Genomic DNA, 23,060 nt, shown 5'->3' on the forward strand with positions numbered 1-23,060 from the left:
ATAAGTTGTGTAGCTTTACACGCTGTCAGATCTCTCACAGACCTCATATTGATGTCGTACAACTATGGACATCGCTACTCGTGTCTCCACTTGCCTATTAAAAGTGTCCCTGTGCTCTGCCTCAGGTCCCCGTCCCCAACTAGCCTTCCTGATTCTGTTCTGGGAGAGTTCCGACCGGTATCATCGCCAAGATAGCTGGGCCGGGCAGGAAGAGGCACACCTCAGATCCAGACCCCAGCAGCGGCAGTGATTCCGGCGACGGGCGGCCCGTCAGCGGCAAGTGCTCAAAGATGGCCAGCAGCAGCGGCACAGCCGGGAGCGAGACAGTGGGCCGCCGCGGAGGCGCCCCTCAGAGGGGGAGCAGCGGCCGGGACACTGGCTCCGAACTGTCCTCCAGCACCAGCAAGAAGAAGCAGAAGGACCGGGCCAACCAGGAGAGCAGAGAGGCCAAGAGGGCGGCCGCTGCAGCAGTGGACGAGGTTATTGCAGAAGTCAAGAAAGGTGAGCAGGACTAATTGTGTTATGTTATATTACACTGTACAAAGTGGTCAGAATATCCACAGTACGACTCACTAGTAGTGTCATTAAAACCTTTTTAAAACCCCTTCCCCCCCTTACGCGAGGCAGACGGGGCGATTGTTATATAAAACTGAAAGTCATAGCTTGCTTTATGAACAAAAGCCCCAAACTGCTGTATTTGGATGTATTGAACACCATAAGTAATATACAAGTGAAATATATGGTTTGGTACATGAGAAAATGTAAATGTCACAGATGTGTGCACATGTGCCCCAATGCAAATTTTTTAGTCCTTGCCTGAATGTTCTCTGTACTAAACCCTCTCTAAGTTTGTTCTGCTTCACTTGATCAAAGTAAGTAAAGGAAAGGGCCTAAAAATAGGTTTATTTTTAAAAGGTTATTAAGCATTGTTTTCACGAGTGGGCATTGTATATAGCATAGCAAACTAGGCATTGTCACATTTAGATTTGTGTGTGCATTATACAAATGTAGTATTGTTTAGGATTTGTTCTACACACTCTGAATTTATTCTCACCACTGTTGTGCTTTTACTTTGTTGTAAACTATAACTATCATGGGCTTTTGGGATTTCTAGGCGTGTTGCAGCTGAAGACATGAATTCTATTGTCATTCATTAACACATTTATGATACAAATTGTTTAACACGTTGATGCAGAATTTTCTGCATTTTAATTATTATTATATTTAACCCTCCCGTTGTCTTGAGGTCAAAACGTTTTACACACATGTTGATGTGGAGGACAGCTTCCCACACACAGTTCACAATATTTGACATAAAGAACATTTCATGGTACCTATATTTACTCCTAGTACACTAGGAGTGTGTGAATGGGTGAATGATGTCATGTAGTGTTAAAGCGCTTTGAGTGGTCGGAAGACTAGAAAAGCGTTATACAAGTACGGCTCCATTTACTGAGGTTTTTTTGTTTTAAGATTCAGGGATTTCTTATACAGCTAGAAGATGTATAGAATACATCTTTTTGGTTGTTTAAGAGTTTAAACATAGGGGCAACTGTTGGTTGTTGACCAGTGAAGTATTTCGTATTGATATTAAAGTATTTTGCTTCATTATATTTATGGTTTTCCCCTGCTTCAGGTATCCATCTTTGTATTGAGTCTTAATTTTGTTCCTCTATTCTGAGACATCTGCTCGCTAATCCTTGTAGGTGTTCAAAAGGCAAACAACCGTACTTTCTCGTCCTTTATTTTTTCCGCAAAGGAATCATTGCAGTTTTGTGATAGCAGTCGTGTTATGGATATGCCAGACACTGGTGCACCCCTGTAGGTAGAAACGCTGATGTAAGGAATACCATATTCCCCATAAGCCCTTGACCCAAAGAGCCTGCTAATTGCTCTATCTGCTCTATCTCATACAAGTTTAAAGTCAGTGAAGATACAAGCGTTAAATCATTTTAGTTTATTAGGTGTTGGGGATCTGTGTTGTTAAAATAACCATAGTGTTTTAATACGTAGGGTAAAGCACAGATCAGATGTGAACTGATGAACTCTATCTGGAGTGAAATGGGTACAGCTTTAATTCAGGCCAATATTGGTAAACAACTGTTATTTAGAAATGATATACAGACATTTCATGAAGCCTAATTTGTTCTGGCTAACCACTGTGTGAATGAGCTACAGAGCTAAAATATAAGAATTTATGAATTTTCTGAGTGGTGAGTAATGGTGGAAAGTGGCAAAATGTTGTGTATCTAATACTTTGTGTGTGTGACTTTGAAAACAAACTTGTTATATTTCTTTAACTAATGCTTTTATTCAAGTGCCTGCTTAAATGTTAAAGCTTAAATGTTACATTGATGGCATCACATAGCTGATGGGGCACTTCTAGAGGATCCAGGAGCAGCTCCAGGATGGATACTTGATATTGGATAGATGATTATCTGACCGATACTCATCATGCAGGATTTGTTGTCTGTTCTCTCTATTGCCTTGCTGAGTGTGACAAGAAGGCATTTTAAACAACACCACAGACCAGCAGCTACTTATGGAGGGAACACCGATTAGACCGTGTTGGGATTGGTCAGTGCTATGTATTGCTTGTGGATACGCGTTGCTTTGCTGGCACGTTGTTTGGGGTTTATCAACAGTATGCCTCATCATACTGTTTCTGTTTTGATGTGTGTTTACGTTATTTATATTCTGCGTCACGCTGAAGTGCTGTATTTTTAGTGTCAGGCCCTTATCTGGGTAACTTTGCTTCGTCAAGGTCGTGAGACTGTTCTTACTCTAAGTCCGTCTTCTTCAATACCTGCCAACGCTAAGGTCCTATGAAATCCGTTTTTTTTTTTTTTTTTTTTTTTTTTTCTAAATTCCGTATCAGCACATTTTGTCACCAGGAAAGATGTCCAATCATCTGTTGTATGAATGAAATTTTAACAATTTATAAGAAAATATTCCAAATGTAATACGACGTTAACGCGTTATAAACGGGTTAACGCAGCAATCCATTAACGCCGACAATGATTTGATCATGCGTTAACAGCATGTTTAATTTTTTTGCACTGGGAGGGGCTTAACACTGCCGCAGACAGGTGTTGCACTTTAAATGGACATTTTCACATTAAATTTCTACTGTGTGTGTGTGTGAGACTATTCGACTATTCATCTGACAGGCTTTGGTACATTTTGAAGTGTAATTGATGAGGCTTTAATGCAATTATATTTATTATCCTCACATTTTTATTATTTTTTTATCACTTTTTTTCTTGCCTTCTGGCATCGATTATGTGAAACTATAAAGGTTTCTGTTTTATTTAAATGATGTTGTTATCATCTAGTGAATGTTGGGGTGATGTTTTCCCCGGTTATGAGAACACACTGTGGCTTGACTAGAAATGCATCCGTCACCAGCTGTAAGGGATTGGGTGTTGCTTTTGACCTTTTGTAGAACGATCCAGTGTGAGAGAGGGGATGAGACCCAGTGAAGAAGTGACGGTCGAGGCTCTCCGCTTGTTGAAGACCAAATCAAAGTCGGGGTGTGTGTGTGTGTGTGTGTGTGGGTGTGGGTGGGTGTGTGGGATCTATACACAACTTCTCTGCCAGCAGGGAGTCTAGCGCTCGCTGTCTTTCTGGGATGATAAAATCTTTTTTTCAATCACTGCTTCGACTTTGAGGTCATTATGGAAAATGGTAAGTGTCTGTTTTTGCTTTTCACGTTGTTCTCGATTCTACCTTCTCTTTTTTTAAGCGGGCGCATGGCTCGCTAGCATGTTTTTTGTTCTAAAATAAGTCGATCATTTGCCTGAACGCCATTGTTTTGCTTGGTATGCAGTTTGTGTGGCGCAGACAATTTTAGATGCCCTCATCTGTGATTGCTGAGTTCACTGTCTGTCTGTTGCAGTCTGTGCCTCCGTGCCCCGGTCTGACCCACTTGGGCTTATGAGTGAGATGGTATGATGATTATGATGTGAATTTGACAGCAGGTGCAATTCAATGCGTGTGTCTATAATCTCTCAGGGGAAGAAATAGAGATACAGTACGTTCACCACTGGTTACTTCAAAACCTGATTGGCGTTCTGCTGTTGTGTTTCGTTTCTTTATGTCAGAATGGACAACAATTTTAGGGTGGAAAGGGGAAGTGCTTTTCTCTGGTTGTGTGACTGTTCCTTTGTGTTTTTTCCAGATGTGTTTGTGGACTGGAAGCAGAATGTCAATGAAGTGACGGTCAGACTGCGCTGTGGGGAGGGTGTGCTGAGGATAGAGGATATCAACACTACATTCACCGACACACACTGCCATGTGTGCTTCCCAGGTAAGTCATCGTAAAGCATGGAGCAGAAACTACTATTGTGTGTGTGTGTGTGTGTGTGTGTGTACACATATAAACTACCACAAAAGAAGAACGGGCACAGTTGCTCGTTGGGGTTAGGTGTTTTAATATGTGCACGTTGACTCGTGGAATTATATATATTTTTTGTCTTTGCTGTAAATTTACAATTTGTGTTGAGTCCCGTTCTGCTCTAATAACATCGGTATACATGTTTAAATTATTTCAGATGGACGGCAGTGGAGCTGCCAGTTGCAGGAGGAAATAGAGGCGTCGTGTAGCAGAGTCCAGTACAAGGAGAAGGGCGGCTTCCTGCATGTCATCATGCACAAGAAGATTCCCTTTCACATCTGGCCTTCGCTTAAGGTGAGTCGCGATAGATAAGATACTTTTTTTATTTTTGTACGTACAGGTGGGTTTGTAATTTTTATCTGCACTGATACATATTTTGTTTCTGGAAAATGTGTCAATTTAGTTATGAGTGACACACTGTAAATGTAGCCTTCAGCTCAGTCTGCTTTTGGTGAAATAAAAAAAAAAAAAATTGCCTCTGTATTCTCTGCTTCAGTCCAACAAGAAGGAGAAGGAGGCTGCGCCTACAGAGACCAAAAAGGACAAGGAGCTGGAGAGGAAACCTGTTGCATTGGAGTCATCAGAGAAACCCAAACTGTCCTCCTCACAGCAAAAGCCCCAGCCCTCCTCCTCAGCTGCACACGGCGAGTCAAGACGCGGTGGCGGCAAAGCCGAGCGGGGTGTCAAGCGCGGCCTGAAAAACAAACCGGCTTGTGACAAGGCCACCAGGGACTCTGTAGGGGTGGGAGCTGGAGATGGCCCACCCACCACCAGCAAGCCCGTTGGAGTCCCGCACAGCGAGCCTCAGGAACCCCGCGCCAAGCGCACCATCGTACAGACGCCCCCACCCGCCAGGGAGTCCTCGTCACCGGCCGACAAGGACGCACACTCTGTCCAGTCTCCGGCCGGCGGTGAAGCTCCATACACACACCCGCCCGCTGGTCGGAGCCCACAGACGCAACGGCGAGACGGACGCAACAGCGAGGAGAGGTTAGGCAGCGGCCAGGAACAGAAACTAGGAGGCGCTGTCGCTGCTGGCAGCCATACCAACAAAACTCAGGTGAGAATAGCTGTGACATCTTGAGTCGCTTCTCTGAACACTCCAGCTGTGTTTTTCATCTCAAATGTCAAAGAATTTACTTATTTATCAATAGTAAGTAGGAGTGGGGAAAAAAAAAACTGATATAGCATAATATTGCGATATTTTGCTTGCCGATATTGTATCGATACACGGAAGCCAAGTATCGATCTTTTATTATATCAATTATAAACTTTTGGTCCTGGAATAATACAATTAACTGCTTTTTCAGTCCACTAGATGGTGCTGTGTTGTTTTCTGGTGAGGTCAGCAGAGGTCCCGGGGCAGCGTGATGGTAGGAAGTTGTTCAAAACAAAATTTGAAATGCGCAGTTCACGTTTAAATCAAACGTCTGGACTTCCTGTCACTCGTAGCGCCGCTGCTCACACAGCTGTTGCACGACACGCAGGACAACATTGGCGACACAGCGCTGGTCAAAGACATAAAAAAAAAGCATAAATCAAACTGGCTACGGGTCTCCTAGTAGCGCTGGAAGCGGTAGTCATCCCGACGAAGTTCCTGCAGAAGTCGGTGAAATTCACCGAGCTGTCTGCGGCTACGGATTATATTATGTACCCAGACACGAGGGCGTTTGATGTTCCGACGTTTGGGGGATTTCCACAACGAGTATGAATCAGAAATAGGGGTTATTTCCATGGGGAATAAATCACAATACTCAGCATATCGTAATAGTATCGTATCGTGAGACCTCTAGTGATTCCCACCCCTAATAGTTAGGGTTTTTTGCTTTCAATTATTGATACGGACACTGAATATTATCCATGCTCTAATGTGCGTTTATTCAGTGCAGTTGTGTAGTTCTCAAACAAAACAAGCCCATATAGAACTACTAAAACCAAAGAATGTTCACGTTTGACTAGATCAGAGAACCTTTAGGCTTCTTGCCTAATAAATGACTCAAATGATCAATTGTTTATCCAAAAGCTGCTTTTCTGTCCAATTAATGGGTGAAGTGATGATTGTTTAAGATGTGACTTTGTTTCAGCTTGTTCTGTCCTAAAACAATATACATGAGCAGAAATGTAAATCTCTAGCAGTTTGTCATCATCACCTTACAATGTGGTTGCTATATTGTCGTTTTTGAGTTACTTCATTCTAATTGAATATTATTGAGTAAATTATGTTTATGTGTGCTTCTGTAGATGAAGTAGGCGTTTCTAAGAATGACTGAACTCTTTGACAACCTCAACAATAAGAAGAATGTGCGATTATGGAATATTGGCATCACATCTTACTTAAAGCCCCAAAAATTAGAAATCACAAATTATTCAGCACTGTGATTGAATGTGATTACAGCCAATTACACCATCTGGACTGTCTGGGCTCTGCCTTTTCAAGAACTTGGAAGAGACACGTTTTCTTAAACGTTGTTACAAACACAGGTTCTGAAAATGAACTGTGTTCACAACAGCTTGCGTGATGAAGAGGAGGGAGCCAGACGAGAGATGACTGTTCTGTGTCCAAGTGTAGTGAGGTGTCTTCACTACGGAGATGGTTCAGCTCTTATGGAAGAATTAACTGGTATATGTATATAGTTTTGGTTGGAACTAAAAATCAAGTTGTCAGCTCTCCTCTTGATTATTGCAGCATTGTGAGCAAGTTGTTGTTGTTGTTGTTGTTTTTGAAACCCTGCCAGCGGTGATGAAATCCTCGCTCCTAGATATTCACTCGGTCAACAGTGCCTCCGAGGCCCGAGCAAGTGCCAGTTGTTCTCCGTAGGACTTTGGGTTTCATTTCCTCTTTCTGTTTCAGAAGGCAGAGAAGCCAAACCCGTCGTCAGACGGGTGTGGAGCAACAGCACGCGGCAGCGATGGCCAACCGGCAGCTCCGGTCAGCACCAGCGACCGCCTCCAACCCGTCGGCTTCAACGACGCAGCGGCATCTGCCGCTTCCGTAGAGACCCGGGGAGATAGACTTGACTCCGAGCCAGAGAAGAAGCCTGTTGAGCAGGCAGCGGAGCAGCATTCTCCCATCTGCCAGCAGCTTGAATCAAGAGAGGCGGGTTCGTCGCCAGCTGTTGGCGCGGCCGCCACACGAGATCAGTCGCCCGGTCCGGCCCAGAGGCAGGGCGGCTGTGACGGAGAGGAGAAGCGGGACCAGTCGAAGGAGGAGCCTTCTCTGGAAACGAAACCACAGGAAGGTGAGTTGAGAAGGTTTGGGAATACAGGGGGGGTCTTTCATTTGATCTGTTCACGTAGAATCTTTGCACAAAGTCTAAGTAGAAACAAAGTATGTGGATAGATGTAGCAATGCGTATTCTATGCACACAGTCAGGTTTGTTGCTCTTCAGCTTTTCAGCAGTTCAGTATGAGTTTGTTGATACCTGTAATAACTTCCCGCAGTCCCAGAGCCGATGGTTAACTTGCAATTTGTGAAGAATGACTCGTACGAGAAGGGCACGGACCTGATGGTGGTTAATGTTTACATGAAGGGGATCTGCAGGGACTCGGCAAGGGTCATCTTCAGGGAACAGGACTTCACCCTCATCTTTCAGACCAGGTAGCACATGGGAATATGCTAACGTCAAAAGTTGTTGTGCCATTTGGGCGTGCTTTAATGTCTTTAAACAATGATTTTTCTCGTGCCACCCTTTCACAGTGACACGAACTTCCTGCGGCTTCATTCAGACTGTGGACCAAACACGGTCTTCAAGTGGCAAGTCAAACTCAGGTAATTGTGTTTTATTCTTCCTGTGCAGTCTTGTGAGGACAGGTCAAACACATGACATGATAATGTGGTCCTTTGTGGCCAAGGACCTGTCTTCAACTGGGATCACATTTTAGTATGTCACGGTGTTGGCCTTAAAAACTCAGGACAAATGTCATACTAGGAAAGTGCTCATGAAAGCCTTCAGGCCATTCACTAACCATCGGTTGCCCTTCAAACTCAAATTGCCACAAAATGTAGGTTTTCAAAGAGGTTTGGATTAAACGTTCCTCCAAAGGTGCAACTTTTAATGTTGGAAACACCTTCCCGCTTTACAGGAACACTGTTCCTTAATTTAATTGTCTACTGTCTTAATCGCCATGGTGATGTGGTTTAACCCTCTGATCTGTTGCTTTAGCTTCCATCTTTATTTTTTAAATGTGTTTCCACTGCTGAAATCATCTGGGCATCCTGTATACAGTGCATCCTTCCAATAGACATTGAAGCCCCTTCTGTCTGCTTCTCTCTGAAGTCTCTTTTATTTATTATTTTCCAGAAATGAGATGATATTTATACAGGTAGTGCAGTTAGTGACAGTGTGGGCTCCGTGACGGCTCTGACAGCTTGACAGTGTAGCAGCAGTGGGGGTGAAATCCTTCATAATGTTAAAATATAATTGAATACCTCAACCGAAGTGGGTTAAACTCTGACCGTCTCTCTCTCTCCTCAGGAACCTGATCCAGCCTGACCAGTGCAGCTACTCCTTCACCCCGTCCCGACTGGACATCACCCTGAACAAGAGGCACAGCCAGCGCTGGGGGGGTCTGGAGGCCCCCGCCCCACAAGGTCTGCTGCCAGGCTTCTAACATTATGCGCTTCTAGATTGTGGCGAAATGTGACTCTCCTGTCCATCACAAACAGGAATTTGAAATCACGTGATGTTAAAATCGATGTACACCGAGGCAAAATATTTTTAAAAATCATATCTTTAAACCATATACTTAAAGCTACAGTCAGTCATACTCCTGACACGCTTTGTTTTAAATGTGTGTGTATTTTATTCTGTGTGTGTCTGAGGTAAATGTATGTGTTCCTTAGGGTAGCTCTCAGTTACAGGAATTTGAATTCTGTAACTTAGCCAGTAAGTCGATCTGGGAGCCAGCCTCTCCTGCCAGCCTTATGTGGCCTGCAGACTGTGACACCCAACGCTCGGTGCCCTTGGGTGCCCGTGAACTGGTTCCAAAATAGGAATACAGAAGATTGCAGGAACAGTTTTAAACTGCTTTCCAATAAGTTTCTTGGAAGATTTTTCAGTCTGATCTCTGTAATTAGTTTCTAATTACCAGTAAAAGACTGTGTTCACTTGGTACCCACTGGACAGCTGAACATTTAATAAAAAAATGTATGGAGACTAAAACCATTATTTTTATATATATATATATATATATATATATATATATATATATATATATATATATATATATATATATATAGTGTGTGAATGGAACGTTCCTTTAATTGATACCAAAGGAATCGGTCCGTATGTCTTTGCATATCTCGAACTGCTCATTCTTTTTAAGTCCCACATGGCTACTTATCAGCACAATGTACTATTATATTTACTTACCTCTATTTCAAGGTGGAGCTTTCAGTTCTAATACGATAGTTTAATGCATCATATTTGAATTGTTATATTTTGAGTAAAATGACATAACCAGTAGTATTTCTCCATCGAGTATATTACACTATTTCCCTCTGAGGTGGTAGTACACAGTAAGTAGTAGCTGAGTCATTCTTTTTTATGTGCTTTTGGGGGCCATTCTCCTCTGTTTAAGGTGCAGTGGGTGGCGCCAAGGTCGCTGTGCCCTCCAGCCCTTCCTGCATGGAGAAAAGCCAGCCAGGCAGCAGCCAGCACAGCCTGCCAGCCAAGGAGGAGCCTCAGCGGGTCGGGGAGGAGAAACACAAGCCCCCTAAGGCCTCATCCAGAGTGGAGGATGGCGGTCTGGATACTGTGGCTCCTCGCAGTGTCTCTGAGCATGTTGCTATCACCAAGCCAGAGCCCACTCTTAACACGGTGAGCAGAGAGATAAACAACCACGTCAACTTGATGTGTGGATCCTTGTTTAACGAAACAAGTTTAACTAGAAGTCTGAATCTGAATGCACATCTTTGCTTTCTCAGCCTAAACCTACCTGCATGGTGCAGCCCATGACCCATGCACCTCTCGCCAGCAACGAGCGCCATGAAGAAGAGGAGGAGAAGAAGGTGTGCCTGCCTGGTTTTACAGGATTGGTGAACCTCGGCAACACCTGCTTCATGAACAGTGTCATACAATCCCTGTCCAACACCAGAGAACTCAGGGATTACTTTCATGGTAAAAAGTGTCTAGTTTGTTTGGGTCTTGACTATATCATGAATATATTCTAATTAGTATAGATTACATTGTAATGCTATTCTGATTTAAAAAGGAAAAAGTTGTTGACCAAATGCATAATTTATTACTGTTTTATTCTGCTGCCACAGCACGGTGGGTTTGTTATTTCTCTGGGTTCTTCTGGTTCTATTGCTTGGGATGGTCCTCCTGCATTCTAACATGGACACACAAGCGGTGCCAAGAGCCCCACAGGAGCAAGTTTAATGAGGACTGTAGTTGTATCTGAATGTGCCACGAATACTAGTTTCTGCTGTGGAAGCATTTAAAACAGTGAAGTAATTTCTGCCAAATCTAGGTCATTTTGGTACAGTGCATTAGGGACATTGTATGAAAAAAAGAAAGCCGGGGGATGGGGGTAATATTCCAAAAAAATAACTGATTTACCAGGGGAAAGGCTTGAATATTCGCTGAGATTAAGTCCAAAATGTGCAGACGTAGAAAGAACATGAACGAAAATGCCTGGCCGAATCTTCCAAGACTCTCTGTCCCGCTCAGAGGCCGTCTTCTCCATGAATACACAACTTGGTCTAAACACAATTACCACAGCTTTGCACTCGCCGGCTCACGTTAGCGCCGTGTTTAGCGGCCAGTGTTGTGATGAGGTTGATTCAGCAATGTGACTCCTTGACAAACCAAAACAATTTCTCCACATAAATTTGCAAATAAAATCTCAGATATTCTGTATTTTTTTTTTCTTGACATTGATGTCAGGAGGTTACATTAGCTGTTTACCTGATTTTTGTTTTGTGTTTAAATACTTTTTGCTTGATTCCACACAGTCATTCCAAGGTACTTTTACAGTGCGGATTTCCCATGTGTCCATCCTTGATTGTCTGGTTCCATCATCTCATTGATGTTTCTGTGCGCCGGCAGATCGAGCATTCGAGGCGGAAATCAACTGCAATAATCCACTGGGAACAGGAGGCCGGCTAGCCATCGGCTTTGCTGTGCTGCTCAGGGCCCTTTGGAAAGGAACGCATCACGCCTTCCAACCCTCAAAACTCAAGGTATACAACCGGCACCGAGAGACTTCTTGCGTGAAACATGGACCAAATCTTTATTTGCTGTCGTTGCCAAGGTCTGTTTTACCTCTGGAGGTGTTCCATCTTTTCCCAACTGCCTCTTCATTTCTCATTTGTTTGCCACTGTGCAGGCGATTGTGGCAAGTAAAGCCAGTCAGTTCACAGGCTACGCCCAGCACGATGCCCAGGAGTTCATGGCCTTCTTGTTGGACGGACTCCACGAGGACTTGAACCGCATCCAGAACAAACCTTACACGGAGACGGTCGACTCTGACGGGCGCCTTGACGAGGCGGGTGTTTTTTTTCTTTCTGAGTTTTTCTTTTCTTTTCTTGAAATAACAAACTTCCGTTCCTCCCATGGTGCAGTCGAGCCTTAGCCTGATGATGTGTTCTGTCTGTCGATGCAGGTGGTGGCTGAGATGGCATGGCAGAGGCACAAGATGAGAAATGATTCCTTTATAGTGGACCTCTTCCAAGGCCAGTTCAAATCCAAGCTGGTCTGCCCCACATGCTCCAAGGTAACGCACAAACACATTTTCCACAATATGTTTTACTTTCTTCAATGTTTGCCTTGTTTTGGTGATGACTAACGTCCTTCCTTTCACTCTTCTTCTTCCTCAGGTGTCCATCACCTTCGACCCTTTCCTCTACCTGCCCGTGCCCTTGCCCCAGAAACAAAAGGTGCTCTCGGTATTCTACTTTGCCAAGGAGCCTCATAAAAAACCCATCAAGGTAAGATGACTGTACCAGTCTCCACTTAAACAGTTGAGCTACTTAAAGATGTAATGCAGAAATGTAACGATATCTTCCATGTGACCCCCCTCTCTAATGCTTTATGTGTGTGTGTCTCAGTTTTTAGTGAGTGTGAGCAAGGAGAACTCGAGCACCGCTGAAGTCCTTGACTCCATCTCCAGGAATGTCCGGGTCAAACCAGAGAACCTCCGACTGGCAGAGGTTTGTCAGGATTTCATTTCTAGCAAGTTTCACATGTTTGTTGAACTCGTTATAGAGGCGTTTCCAAATAGTTCTCAGCTCAGCTTTGCTCCCTAATGTTGGCATTCAAATTCTTCCTCAACTTATTTAATTTTTATATGTCTATTTATTCAGTTTAAATTGAGTATTTCTGCACAGTTGGAGATATAGCCAGTGTTTCATTATGTAGTGTAATTCTGACGGCTGCTACAATCTCACACGGTCATTAATATCCATTTGACCCGGTTTCAAACGGGCTCGGTAGTTAATAGTATTATTTTATTTGTAGACTTAAATTCTGTTTCTGCCGAATGTGATCGAAAACTTTCCAATAACTGCCGACTGTTGTTAAGAAAGGTACAAAATTATTGATAAAAGATGGATGTAATCATTTCCAAAATTCACATGTTTTTATCCAACCAAATATTCAGCTTCAATCCATATTCATAGGCGTTAGCCTTTTCACTGCAGTCCAAAAACTTGAGTCGTTGAATTCATCAAAAAATCCATTCAATCTGATGAGTCACTTTATTCTAATTGCGGATTTTTCTTTATACTTTTTTTATTTTATGAAACATGATAATTGACATTCAAAGCTTCATTAGAAACTCAATGGAAGCTTTGTATGTGACACGATGACATTCAGCACAGCCCAAACTCACTGTGGGTAGAATCCCGATAGATTTAGATCAGTAACGAGCAGTGGTGGCCATCGAATACTGTTCACGAACAAAAATGGTACAATTAGAGATGGCTTGCTGAAGGACACTTGAGGACACACCTTCCCTTGTTTGTTTCCTCTCAGGTGGGGAAGAATCGCTTTCAGCGCTTGTTCTTGCCGACCCATTCCCTGGACACGGTGTCCTCCTCTGACACGTTGTTCTGCTTCGAGGTGCTTTCTAAAGACATGGCCAAAGAGAGAGTGGTATTGCTCCGAGTGCAGCAGGTAATTATAAACAAAGACCTCTATTTGTACATTCCTTCAGCGTATAAAATACATCTGTGTTCACAGATACTGAGAGGGGTTTCTTTGCCTTCTGCTTGCCCTACAGAGACTCCAGGTCCCGAGTGTCCCCATCTCAAAGTGTGCCGCCTGCATGAAGCCTCCAGTGTCTGAGGAGGACAAGCTGAAGCGGTGCACTCGCTGCTACCGCGTGGGCTACTGCAATCAGTGAGTTCTAGTAAATGCTGTCTCAGCCTTGCTTGAAGATTGTTAGAAACCATTTTTTAGGGGGGTTCAAATGTAAACTAAGGCATCTGTCGTTTTATTCTTAAATGAGATCCATTAACCTTTCGCTGAACATGTTAACTCTCTTCCCAGAGTGTGTCAGAAGAGCCACTGGGCCCATCACAAGGGCCTGTGTCGACCCAACATGGAGAGCGTGGGCCTGCCCTTCCTGGTCAGCGTACCGGAGTCCCGGCTCTCCTATGCCCGTCTCACCCAGCTACTAGAAGGTTACTCCAGGTACACAGTCTGACCTGCAGTCCTCGGTGCTCAGCATCATTTAGTTCTGGTCTGTTTTAGGACTCGGTCCTAAAAACAGACCTAGTCCTAACATGGCCCACACACATTGTCGTCAGGACAGCCTAGTAAGATGTGAGAGGAAACCTGCAAAGTTACTGATTCCATATCTAAACACGGCCCAGGATACTAAAAGGCACACTTGATTCATATTCCATCCAGTATATGCTACCATGCCGTGTTATGATTTGTGTCTGAATCGGGTCTCTGCAAAGACCATTGCAGTTTGTGTGAGACAGTTGGTTGTCCTGACAGAAAACGGCAGAATGCAACATTGATAAATGTTTCTGTATACAGCCGTATTACACGCACTAGATGTATGTTCTAAAACTGACGCCAAAAACTCTCTGATCATGTGGACCACTTAGGTACATCACTCCTAGAACCTGCACAGTTATCTTGGTGTGAGCTACAGAGACATTTCAAAGTTTAAAAATTATTTCATGAACATGCAAGATTAAAAAACAATGCTGAATAATTTGAGAAAATAAATTGCAGATCACATCTACTAGTATCTTCAGTGGAGATGAAAACATTCATGTCTGTTCAAGATCACTGCAGACACTGTTATTGTAATCCCCCCGATGGTTTTCTCTGTGCAGGTTTTCTGTCAACGTGTTCCAGCCTCCTTTCCAGTCAGGAAGGACATCCCCTGAAACGTCCCAGTGCCGGGTTGACCTCCCCCCAATGCCAGCAGGCACTCCTGAGTGTCTTGGTCCAGGGGACGGGGCCATGGGTGGTAGCAGTAATGTTGGAGCAGGTGCTCTGGTCCTGGAGAGTCCCTCTCTGCTGCCTGAATCCCAAGCGAACTATGCTCAGGCCTCGGCCCTCCACTGTGGGGACTCAGATTCCCTCTCCTCCTCCCAAACCTCCCTCTCCACCACGCAAACTGCAGATTCTGGATTTTCTGAGCCAAACTCCGCCGCCACCTCCTCCTGCTGCTCTCTGGACCCCCATGCTGAAAAAGAGACGTCATGTGAGAAGGCAGTGCGACCAGAAGGTAATGTCACATCTACTATTGGACAGACGCTTCAGGGTTTCTGTGATTGTTCTTTTCGGTCCCTACATCCCTTAATTCTTTATTATTGCCACTTTGCAGCTGCAGTAACGGGGTATCAGCATCCAAGTGAGTCAGCATCAGGTCATGCAAGTCAGTTCTACATAGCTCTGCTGGACTCAAGCAACAAGGAACAGAGGCTGGATGAGAGAGGTACGGCCAGAATTGTCCCGAGCGCTGATATTCAGTTGGATTGCTAGTCATCATGTTTCCATGGTCAAATCTATGTGCTCATTTTTAATGTTCAGTTTTTGTTGAAACTGTCAGATCTATTGTGCTGTTTAATGTTGCTCTATATAGTCACATTAAAGACCATCGTTTGGGGTGTTTTCCACTTTGTAACAAGATGTAGAGAGGTTATCTCAAAACTGGATAGGCTGTAAGCATTTTTGCTGTGCCTAAGGTAAGTCAAGGTTATTAATACAGCATGTTTCAGCAACCAAAAAAACATTAAAAGACAAAATGCATTAGACATTATAGAAGGATATTTAAATACAATTTGAGATAATAGAAAATTAACAAACAACAACAATAGAATAAGACTGATATAAAATACATGTTACACGTACGAGAGTTGCAGCAGACCTGGATTATTCATTATGTGGCAGAATATTGGAAATGTAGTATTTTGGCCCCATATCTGTCAGTGCTTTCTACACCAACAGTTGCATTTTCAGATCAGTTCTCAGTATGAAGACCTCAGAACTGAAGTGATGTGATCCATTTTCTTGATCTTATTGAGGACTATGAATGATCATTATGAATCAGCTGCAGCTGTCTAATCAATTTCTAAGAAAGACTTATGCTGCGTTCACATCGCAGCTTCAGTTTACTCGCGTGAGTGAAACGAGGGTGTTCACACCAAACGCGAAAGAACGAGACGAGCAACGGAGCTTTCATTTCCGCTATCGACTATGGAATAAATAACACTAGTTCTGCTTTATACTTGTTGTGGAAGTCCCAAACATGTCGGAACATCAAACGCCCTCGTGTTTGGGTTCATAACACCATCCGTATACCCAAATTCCATGACTAAACCTAGATTTCTGGTTTGGTTTGTGGTTTTTAACTTTGCAATTTGATGTTGAGTGCTAACTTTTCGAAATTCCTCCTTGGCTCCAAAAACAACTACCCCAGTTTTTTGCACATACAATCGTTGGTTTGCCCAACGTGTTTACCCAGGGCTTATATATTAGTTCTCTGGTGACATGGTCATCTACAGTTGTGTCGTCTGCATAATTATGGTAACCTATTTAGTTGTTTTCCATAATCTAAGCCAGTGGAAGCATGTCGGCCTAGATGATAAGCAGAAGAGGCCCCAGAATTGAGCCTTGGGCAATGTCGTATTGGTCCAATCAGATGTGTAACACAAAGTAGTCCCTGTCCTTTTGAAGTAGGATTCAAACCAGTTTAGTGCTGTGACAGAAAGGCCTACCAATACTGTTACTTAAGATTGTTCTTAAGGAAAGCAATAAAGACAACACACTGTTTTTCTCCATCCGTTTCCCCCTGCAGAGGACCTTCTGGCGGACCTCCCTGAAGACACAAAGCTGGAGCTGGTGTGGAAGAACAACGAGCGTCTGAAGGAGTACGTCCTGGTGAGCTCCAAAGAGCTGGAGTACGAGGAGGACCCCGGCTCTCTGAGTGAGACAGCCAGAGCGGGACACTTCACCCTGGAGCAGTGCCTCAACCTCTTCACAAAGCCAGAGGTGCTGGCACCGGAGGAGGCATGGTAGGGAGCTTTATCTTGTGATTAGGATCTTCAAATAATGCAGCCTTGTCTCTATCTCGTCTCTATCGTTCTCGTTTCTTTCTTCTTTTCTGTTTATGGTTGCATTCATACCACATTACTGGTGTAATATATTCAAATGTAGGAGCATTTCCCAAAAAATTGGCCAAGGGGTGAAATACTGATAGCATTGATACTCAGCTTCTCTCTAAATGATAATTCAGAAACATGTGACCGTTATCCTCTAAAATGATCTCAGTGCAGTCCTTCATAATATGAGATGACTAAATGTGAACCAACTATAGGTAATGAGACCAAAATAGAAACTGTGGTGTCATCTGATAGCTGGTAGTTGCTCTGATGGGAGGATGAGACTAACTGAAAGAATGAGGGCAAACTGTAGTCTGGACTCAAACTATTGATTTTAGCAAGCAGTTACTCTCACGATTATTTTCTTAGTCTATTAAATGTCATCTTCAAAATGCTTGTTTTGTCCATTCAATGATATAGATCAGATGAGCTGGAAAGCGTCTTTGCCATTTTGAATTGCATCAATATAATTTAAGGTCATTTTAATGGTAATCAATCAATCAATCAATCAATCAATCGATTAATCATTTCAACTCGTACTCAACTGTCTATGCATGCTTGTTTTAAATAGGATAATGATGCTCAGCTAAGATAACGTGCACTGGAATTAGATCAATAAAACAAACCAAATACAACATTGCAGCAAATTCAACTTTCCTTCTGATCATATTTGCACATAAATAATATGTATTTCCGGTAAATAATACATATAATATATAAGTTGTGATGTGGTTGGTTAAAGACTCAATATATACATTTAAATGTGTTTGCCTATTACATTGTAAGTGGACACTTTAATGTTTTGGGAATGAGGTGCAAAATGGTTGATTGAGAATCGTTTTGGTTGAAACACAGACCCTTGTTGTTGTCTGTTTCAGGTACTGTCCAAAGTGCCAGCAGCACCGAGAGGCCTCCAAGCAGCTGCTGCTGTGGCGCCTGCCCAACGTTTTGATCATCCAGCTCAAACGCTTCTCCTTCAGGAGCTTCATCTGGAGAGATAAGATCAACGACATGGTGGACTTTCCTGTCAGGTGAATGCACAGTAAAAACAGCGTTCCACCACACATCAGTCTGCAGCACACCACTTATTGGGATTTACCTTTTTAAAGGACCGTGTGTAGGCTCATCCCAGCAGAGAGAGCAGCACAAGCGCGTGCTGCAGATTGATCATAAATAACGAGGTTAAAAGGTACTAAGTAACGTCTAGGCTTATCAATACTACGACCTTGAGTTATGACGTAGCGAGAGCCGGTGTCCGTTCTGGACTGATGTAGAAACAAGGCGGTGCGAGATGGCGGGCTGTTCCTTTTTTAAAGCATGAAACCCTCATGCAGTACTTGTAGCACCGTGTCCTACCAATTTGAATATAATCCTTTCTTGTAGGAATCTGGATCTCAGTAAATTCTGTATTGGCCAGAAGGATGAGATGCAACAACCCCCCATCTACGACTTGTACGCCGTCATCAACCACTATGGAGGAATGATAGGAGGCCACTACACGGCCTACGCTCGGCTGACAAGTGACAAGAACAGCCAGCGCAGTGACGTTGGTGAGTCAATGAGGTTATTCCCACCCGTGTATGACGAGTGTTTTTTTATTTTTTATACCGCGTACCTTTCAACCACCCGGTGTCCAACCTCTCTTCCCTTCCTCCTCCATCCGCCCTGTCCCACAGGCTGGCGTCTGTTCGATGACAGTACGGTGACCATGGTGGAGGAGAGTCAGGTGGTGACGCGCTACGCCTACGTTCTGTTCTACCGACGACGGAACTCCCCCGTGGAGAGGACCCCGCGCTTCCACAGGCCCATGGGAGCTGAGTCACCCACTTCTGCAGGCGCTACTGCCAGCCAGGTGAGGGTGCCACAACACTAAATGGGGAGGGGGCTTTTTTTTTCTTTACTTGGATTGTAGTAGCCAAGGTTACGCTTCTATCCCAGGTTAAAATAGCCTTTTAACTAACTAATACAAATGGCTTCCCTGATACTCATTTTAATTTTCATAATCGTACCCCTTACGTACGTCATGTTCTGCTCGCATCATTTCTGGTGATCAGAATCCAATTTACCAGGTTACTAAAAGCAACACTAGCTTTGTGATGCTGGTGTGACGTGTGGAAGTGTAGTCGAGGCTGAAACGGATCATCTTGGGGTGAGGTGTTTTGGGAAAATAACCCAACTGCAGCATCACAGTTCCTCGCATGTGAAAATAGTATTGAACTAGCTTGCCGATGCATCCCAGGAAAGTGAGGGCGTCACGTGTTTGTTCTAGATGATCAACAGTCAGATTGTGTCTGCTACATTGATGAATAAATCAAAATACTTTACCTGACATTGTGCATTTTATACAGATGAGAGTATGAATTTGAATGCACCAAAGGCTCCTTAAACGTGTTAGAACCTACCTGTCTTGGGGTTTGGTGGAATTGATAAATGTGTCTGCGACTAACCAGGAATTGTTTGGTGGGTCTCATGAGCGAAGCCTCAAGAAGTGACTCTTTTCAATTAGTCGTGACAGAAGCTCCTGCTGTGAGATGCTTTAATAACTCCAGCCCACTGGGTTCATAATGGTCTTTTTTAGCCCTGTTTTTATCGCATAGGTTGTCAGATGCTGATGTTGACATGAGTCTGTATGTGATTTTTATGGGATAAAAGGGACGAATGGGGGGTCTTTTAAACCAAGCATTCCATTCTTTTCAGTCATTTCAAGGGTTTTTCCTGATCTGTATCATGTTGGTAAGTGTTGTAGCGTGTTTGGGTAAAACCTACATCTTCCCATGGGATTTGGCAGGAAAAGGCTTGAGGAGAACAGCTAAGATCTTCTTGTACTTTTGAGGAACTCAACTGTGCGTTTACTTTTAAATCATTTGTTTTTACTCCACACTTAGCCGCCCCATGATTTAGAAAAACAAGCCTCTAAACGTGTCCCTGAACTATCCCCAGAAAAGGCAAGTCGTTGGCTTGTTACAAGTCTCCGTTGATCTGAATGTGGGGTAGACTGGCTGAATGTTTCTAAATGTAATCGTAGCGTTTGTTAGACAACGCCTGTTCCCAGAAGCTGACACCGGTTTCCGCCAATCGCAGGCCTCTCTAATTTGGCGGGAACTGGAGGAAGAGGAGGAGGGGCTCGACGGAGGCCCCCGCGGACGGTTCCGCTCGGCGCAGCGGAGGCGACGGACGTCGCAGGACCGAGCCGAGGAAGACGAAGGGTCGGTGCGACGGCACCGAAAGCGGAAGATGTCGGACTATCCCGACGACGACTGCGTGCGCTATTTTGTTCTGGGCACCCTGGCAGCCGTGTTCGCTCTGTTCGTCAACCTGATCTACCCGCTCCTGAGCAAGTCCAACTGGACCTGAGCAGCGGCTCGTTTGTGGGACTTTTTCCAGCCGCGGCATTCAGAAGTTTGAATGCGAGGTTGGTCCAACAGACGGAAGTTTGACAGGAACATTTGATAGAGGCAGTTGTCGTTTTCAAACGTGATCGCTCCTCTTATGGAACAAACGAGTCATCCGTTGGTCTTCAGCGCGTAGAATGCGTCGACTCGGCACTATAACACTTGGAAGTGTTTGTATACCTTTTACATGGCTCGACCCTTTAAAATACTTTGGGCACTACTAGGGATACACCGATCCAGCCTTGTCAATCCTGATGCCGAGTAACGATCCCCTACCGGTGTTTACATAATAAGTGTACGCCTCGCTGTGGGGAAGGGACTAGGATCATTATTTTATGTGCAAGGCAACATCAGGCTTCAATTAAACATTGATATACTACCTTTGTAAAAAAAAAAAAAGAAAGTACTGCCTTTTTATTAAAATCAAAGATTTTGCTCCAGCAATTTGAATTTTCTTTTTTTAGTAAAAATTGCCAAATCTACAGCAGTTAAAATTTGAGTTTCAACTTTTGCAAATGAAGCTACAAGTTGGTCGTGTGTCGGTGCATCCCTACGCACTACATTGCACATCAGAAGACACCCAGGGGCCCGAATGATGCTATCGGCACACTGTACAGCAGCATTGAGGGTAAACTATTCACGTCATTGCATATTGCATGTATCTATCTATATAGTTGGTGTATTACCACACACGGGAAGGGAAGCAAAGCAACGCCCTGCTGTGGACGTGGAGGGCAACACAACATATGTTTGCCACCAGCTCAAGTGTACGCTATATTTAGAATAGTTTTTACTACTTCACCTTGCAGTCAGAAGCCATTAGATCTATCTATGCACTCGTCTAGACACAACTCCTCTGGCATAAACAGTCATTTCACCTTGTAGACGCACAGGAGTTGTTAGTTCACGTCTGCCTCAATCTGTTTGTCTGTGGTGGTTGTTGTGACTTTAATGAATATGAACTTCTTGTTGTCAAAGGAGTCTGTGTCTTTGAATAGAACTGGATAAGCTATTCAGTTAGGTTTAGCTGCTGCTTCCGTCAGCGTCTTCAAGCTGACGTCATCTACTGTTGATAATACACCGACTGTACACGAGTACCTCATTTAACTCCACTTCAGATATGCAAACTATCCCTTTAATCCCCTTCACTAATATGTCACCATGGAGCTGTATTTATTTGTGAGGTGTGGTTGAAAGCTCTGGAAGAGGCTAGTAAATGGACCCCCTCCCAAGAAAACAAACATTACATTTGTACAGTAATGTATCTGACAAATGACAACATTTCAGTACGAAAGGAAAGTAGTTTAAGAGCTTAGATGAGCCACTGTCAAAGGCCTCCTTTTGTTTTTATTGCACTACTCTGAGAATGAGCGTTAAGACGACATGAGAGAAGACTCAGCTGTGATTCGTTTCAAACGTTCCTTCATGGAGCAAAGAGGCACTGATGCATTGCTGTTGCCCTTTTGATGTCTTCAAGTTGAACAGGAAGCGGTTTATGGGCCTTAAGGTTGGCCTGCAGCCACCATCATGTTTGAAATGGTCTCTAATATGTACTGTGGTTCACTGTAATTTGTTGGTGCTTTTGTCTTTATTTTCTATGATGTTTTAATGAAATGTGAAATGCCTGTCAGTCAGTGTTTTTAATTGCTGTTTATGATCCGTCTCGAAGCCATAGCGCCAGGTGAGGATTTAAAAATGATCAGGATAAAATGTCGTAAACAACTTGTTCTACATATTAATACGATGAGCAATGTACCGACAGTGTAGTCTTGTCACAGCCAAGTTAAACGAGGAGTGTGCAAATATTGATTATGAATTACCGTCCACCTCTGAATGTAAAGGGTTTTCAACGTGTTTCTCTGTTTAGAGTGGAAAGCTATTGACGAGGGACAGATGTGGAGCTCTAAAACAAAAGATTTAACATTATTTTATGTTGTGCAAATATCTTGTTAATGTTTGTTTAGACATTCTTCATCAGTGACATGAATGTTGTGGATGATTTTATTGAGCGGCAGTTTGGAACAAGTTAAAACACCTTCAGACTTTAAGGCTTAAACACTTCCTGAGACTCCAAACTGTTTCTAGATCCGTGTGTGTGTGTGTGTGTGTGTGTGTGTGTGTGTGTGTGTGTGTGTGTGTGTGTGTGTGTGTGTGTGTGTGTGTGTGTGTGTGTGTGTGTGTGTGTGTGTGTGTGTGTGTGTGTGTGTGTGTGTGTGTGTGTGTGTGTGTGTGTGTGTGTGTCTCTCTCTCTCTCAGGGAAAGCCTCCTCGCATCGAGGCAGAGTAGAGCGACCCGTGTTTGCCTTAAACGCCCGGCCAAGCTCAAAGCACCGTTGGACTGTGTATACGCAAGGTTCTTTATGAGATGGAGCTTTGTACTCGACACACACTGAACTGTGAAATCTCACAGTCTGCAACACTAAGCGCAGTAGTGGAGTCACCCGATGTTTAGCCTCCGCTCCAGACGGGTGAAGTTCAACTAACTCAAAGGGGCTGCTCGGTTTTTATGCCTTGAGATGCTGTCAGGGGTTATTGTTCAGTTGACTGGCTTTAAATGGAATGGCCTGAAGAATGAAGGTGTGTGGCTATTCAGGAAATGATGTACGGTCTCTATCTGCAATATACTTTGAATCACTTGAACCCGAGTTGTTGATGATTGCAAGTATACTATTTTAAGGAAAAATGTTATTTCCCTGCAATAA

The 23,060-nt window shown here is 43.7% G+C and overlaps 1 protein-coding gene across 1 annotated transcript in view; it reads left to right on the forward strand.

The window, feature by feature from the left end:
- Positions 1–290: 290 nt before the first annotated feature.
- Positions 291–23,060, forward strand: part of usp19 (ubiquitin specific peptidase 19) — a gene marked incomplete at its 5' end in the record, with an annotated part of 24,256 nt that continues 1,486 nt past the window's right edge. Inside the window, 25 exons of the mRNA XM_079225913.1 lie at positions 291–501; positions 4,181–4,309; positions 4,554–4,690; positions 4,893–5,456; positions 7,248–7,635; positions 7,838–7,994; positions 8,094–8,165; positions 8,872–8,987; positions 9,977–10,215; positions 10,323–10,515; positions 11,449–11,582; positions 11,729–11,887; positions 12,005–12,115; positions 12,219–12,329; positions 12,450–12,551; positions 13,375–13,515; positions 13,622–13,740; positions 13,891–14,034; positions 14,694–15,091; positions 15,191–15,301; positions 16,664–16,880; positions 17,846–17,998; positions 18,351–18,517; positions 18,644–18,819; positions 20,049–20,228. Coding sequence (XP_079082039.1) covers positions 291–501; positions 4,181–4,309; positions 4,554–4,690; positions 4,893–5,456; positions 7,248–7,635; positions 7,838–7,994; positions 8,094–8,165; positions 8,872–8,987; positions 9,977–10,215; positions 10,323–10,515; positions 11,449–11,582; positions 11,729–11,887; positions 12,005–12,115; positions 12,219–12,329; positions 12,450–12,551; positions 13,375–13,515; positions 13,622–13,740; positions 13,891–14,034; positions 14,694–15,091; positions 15,191–15,301; positions 16,664–16,880; positions 17,846–17,998; positions 18,351–18,517; positions 18,644–18,819; positions 20,049–20,228 — 4,629 coding nt within the window. The remainder of the gene's footprint in view (positions 502–4,180; positions 4,310–4,553; positions 4,691–4,892; positions 5,457–7,247; positions 7,636–7,837; positions 7,995–8,093; positions 8,166–8,871; positions 8,988–9,976; positions 10,216–10,322; positions 10,516–11,448; positions 11,583–11,728; positions 11,888–12,004; positions 12,116–12,218; positions 12,330–12,449; positions 12,552–13,374; positions 13,516–13,621; positions 13,741–13,890; positions 14,035–14,693; positions 15,092–15,190; positions 15,302–16,663; positions 16,881–17,845; positions 17,999–18,350; positions 18,518–18,643; positions 18,820–20,048; positions 20,229–23,060) is intronic.

Source organism: Taurulus bubalis (genome assembly GCF_910589615.1).
Source record: "Taurulus bubalis genome assembly, chromosome: 11".
In the NCBI taxonomy this organism is placed as follows: domain Eukaryota; kingdom Metazoa; phylum Chordata; class Actinopteri; order Perciformes; family Cottidae; genus Taurulus; species Taurulus bubalis.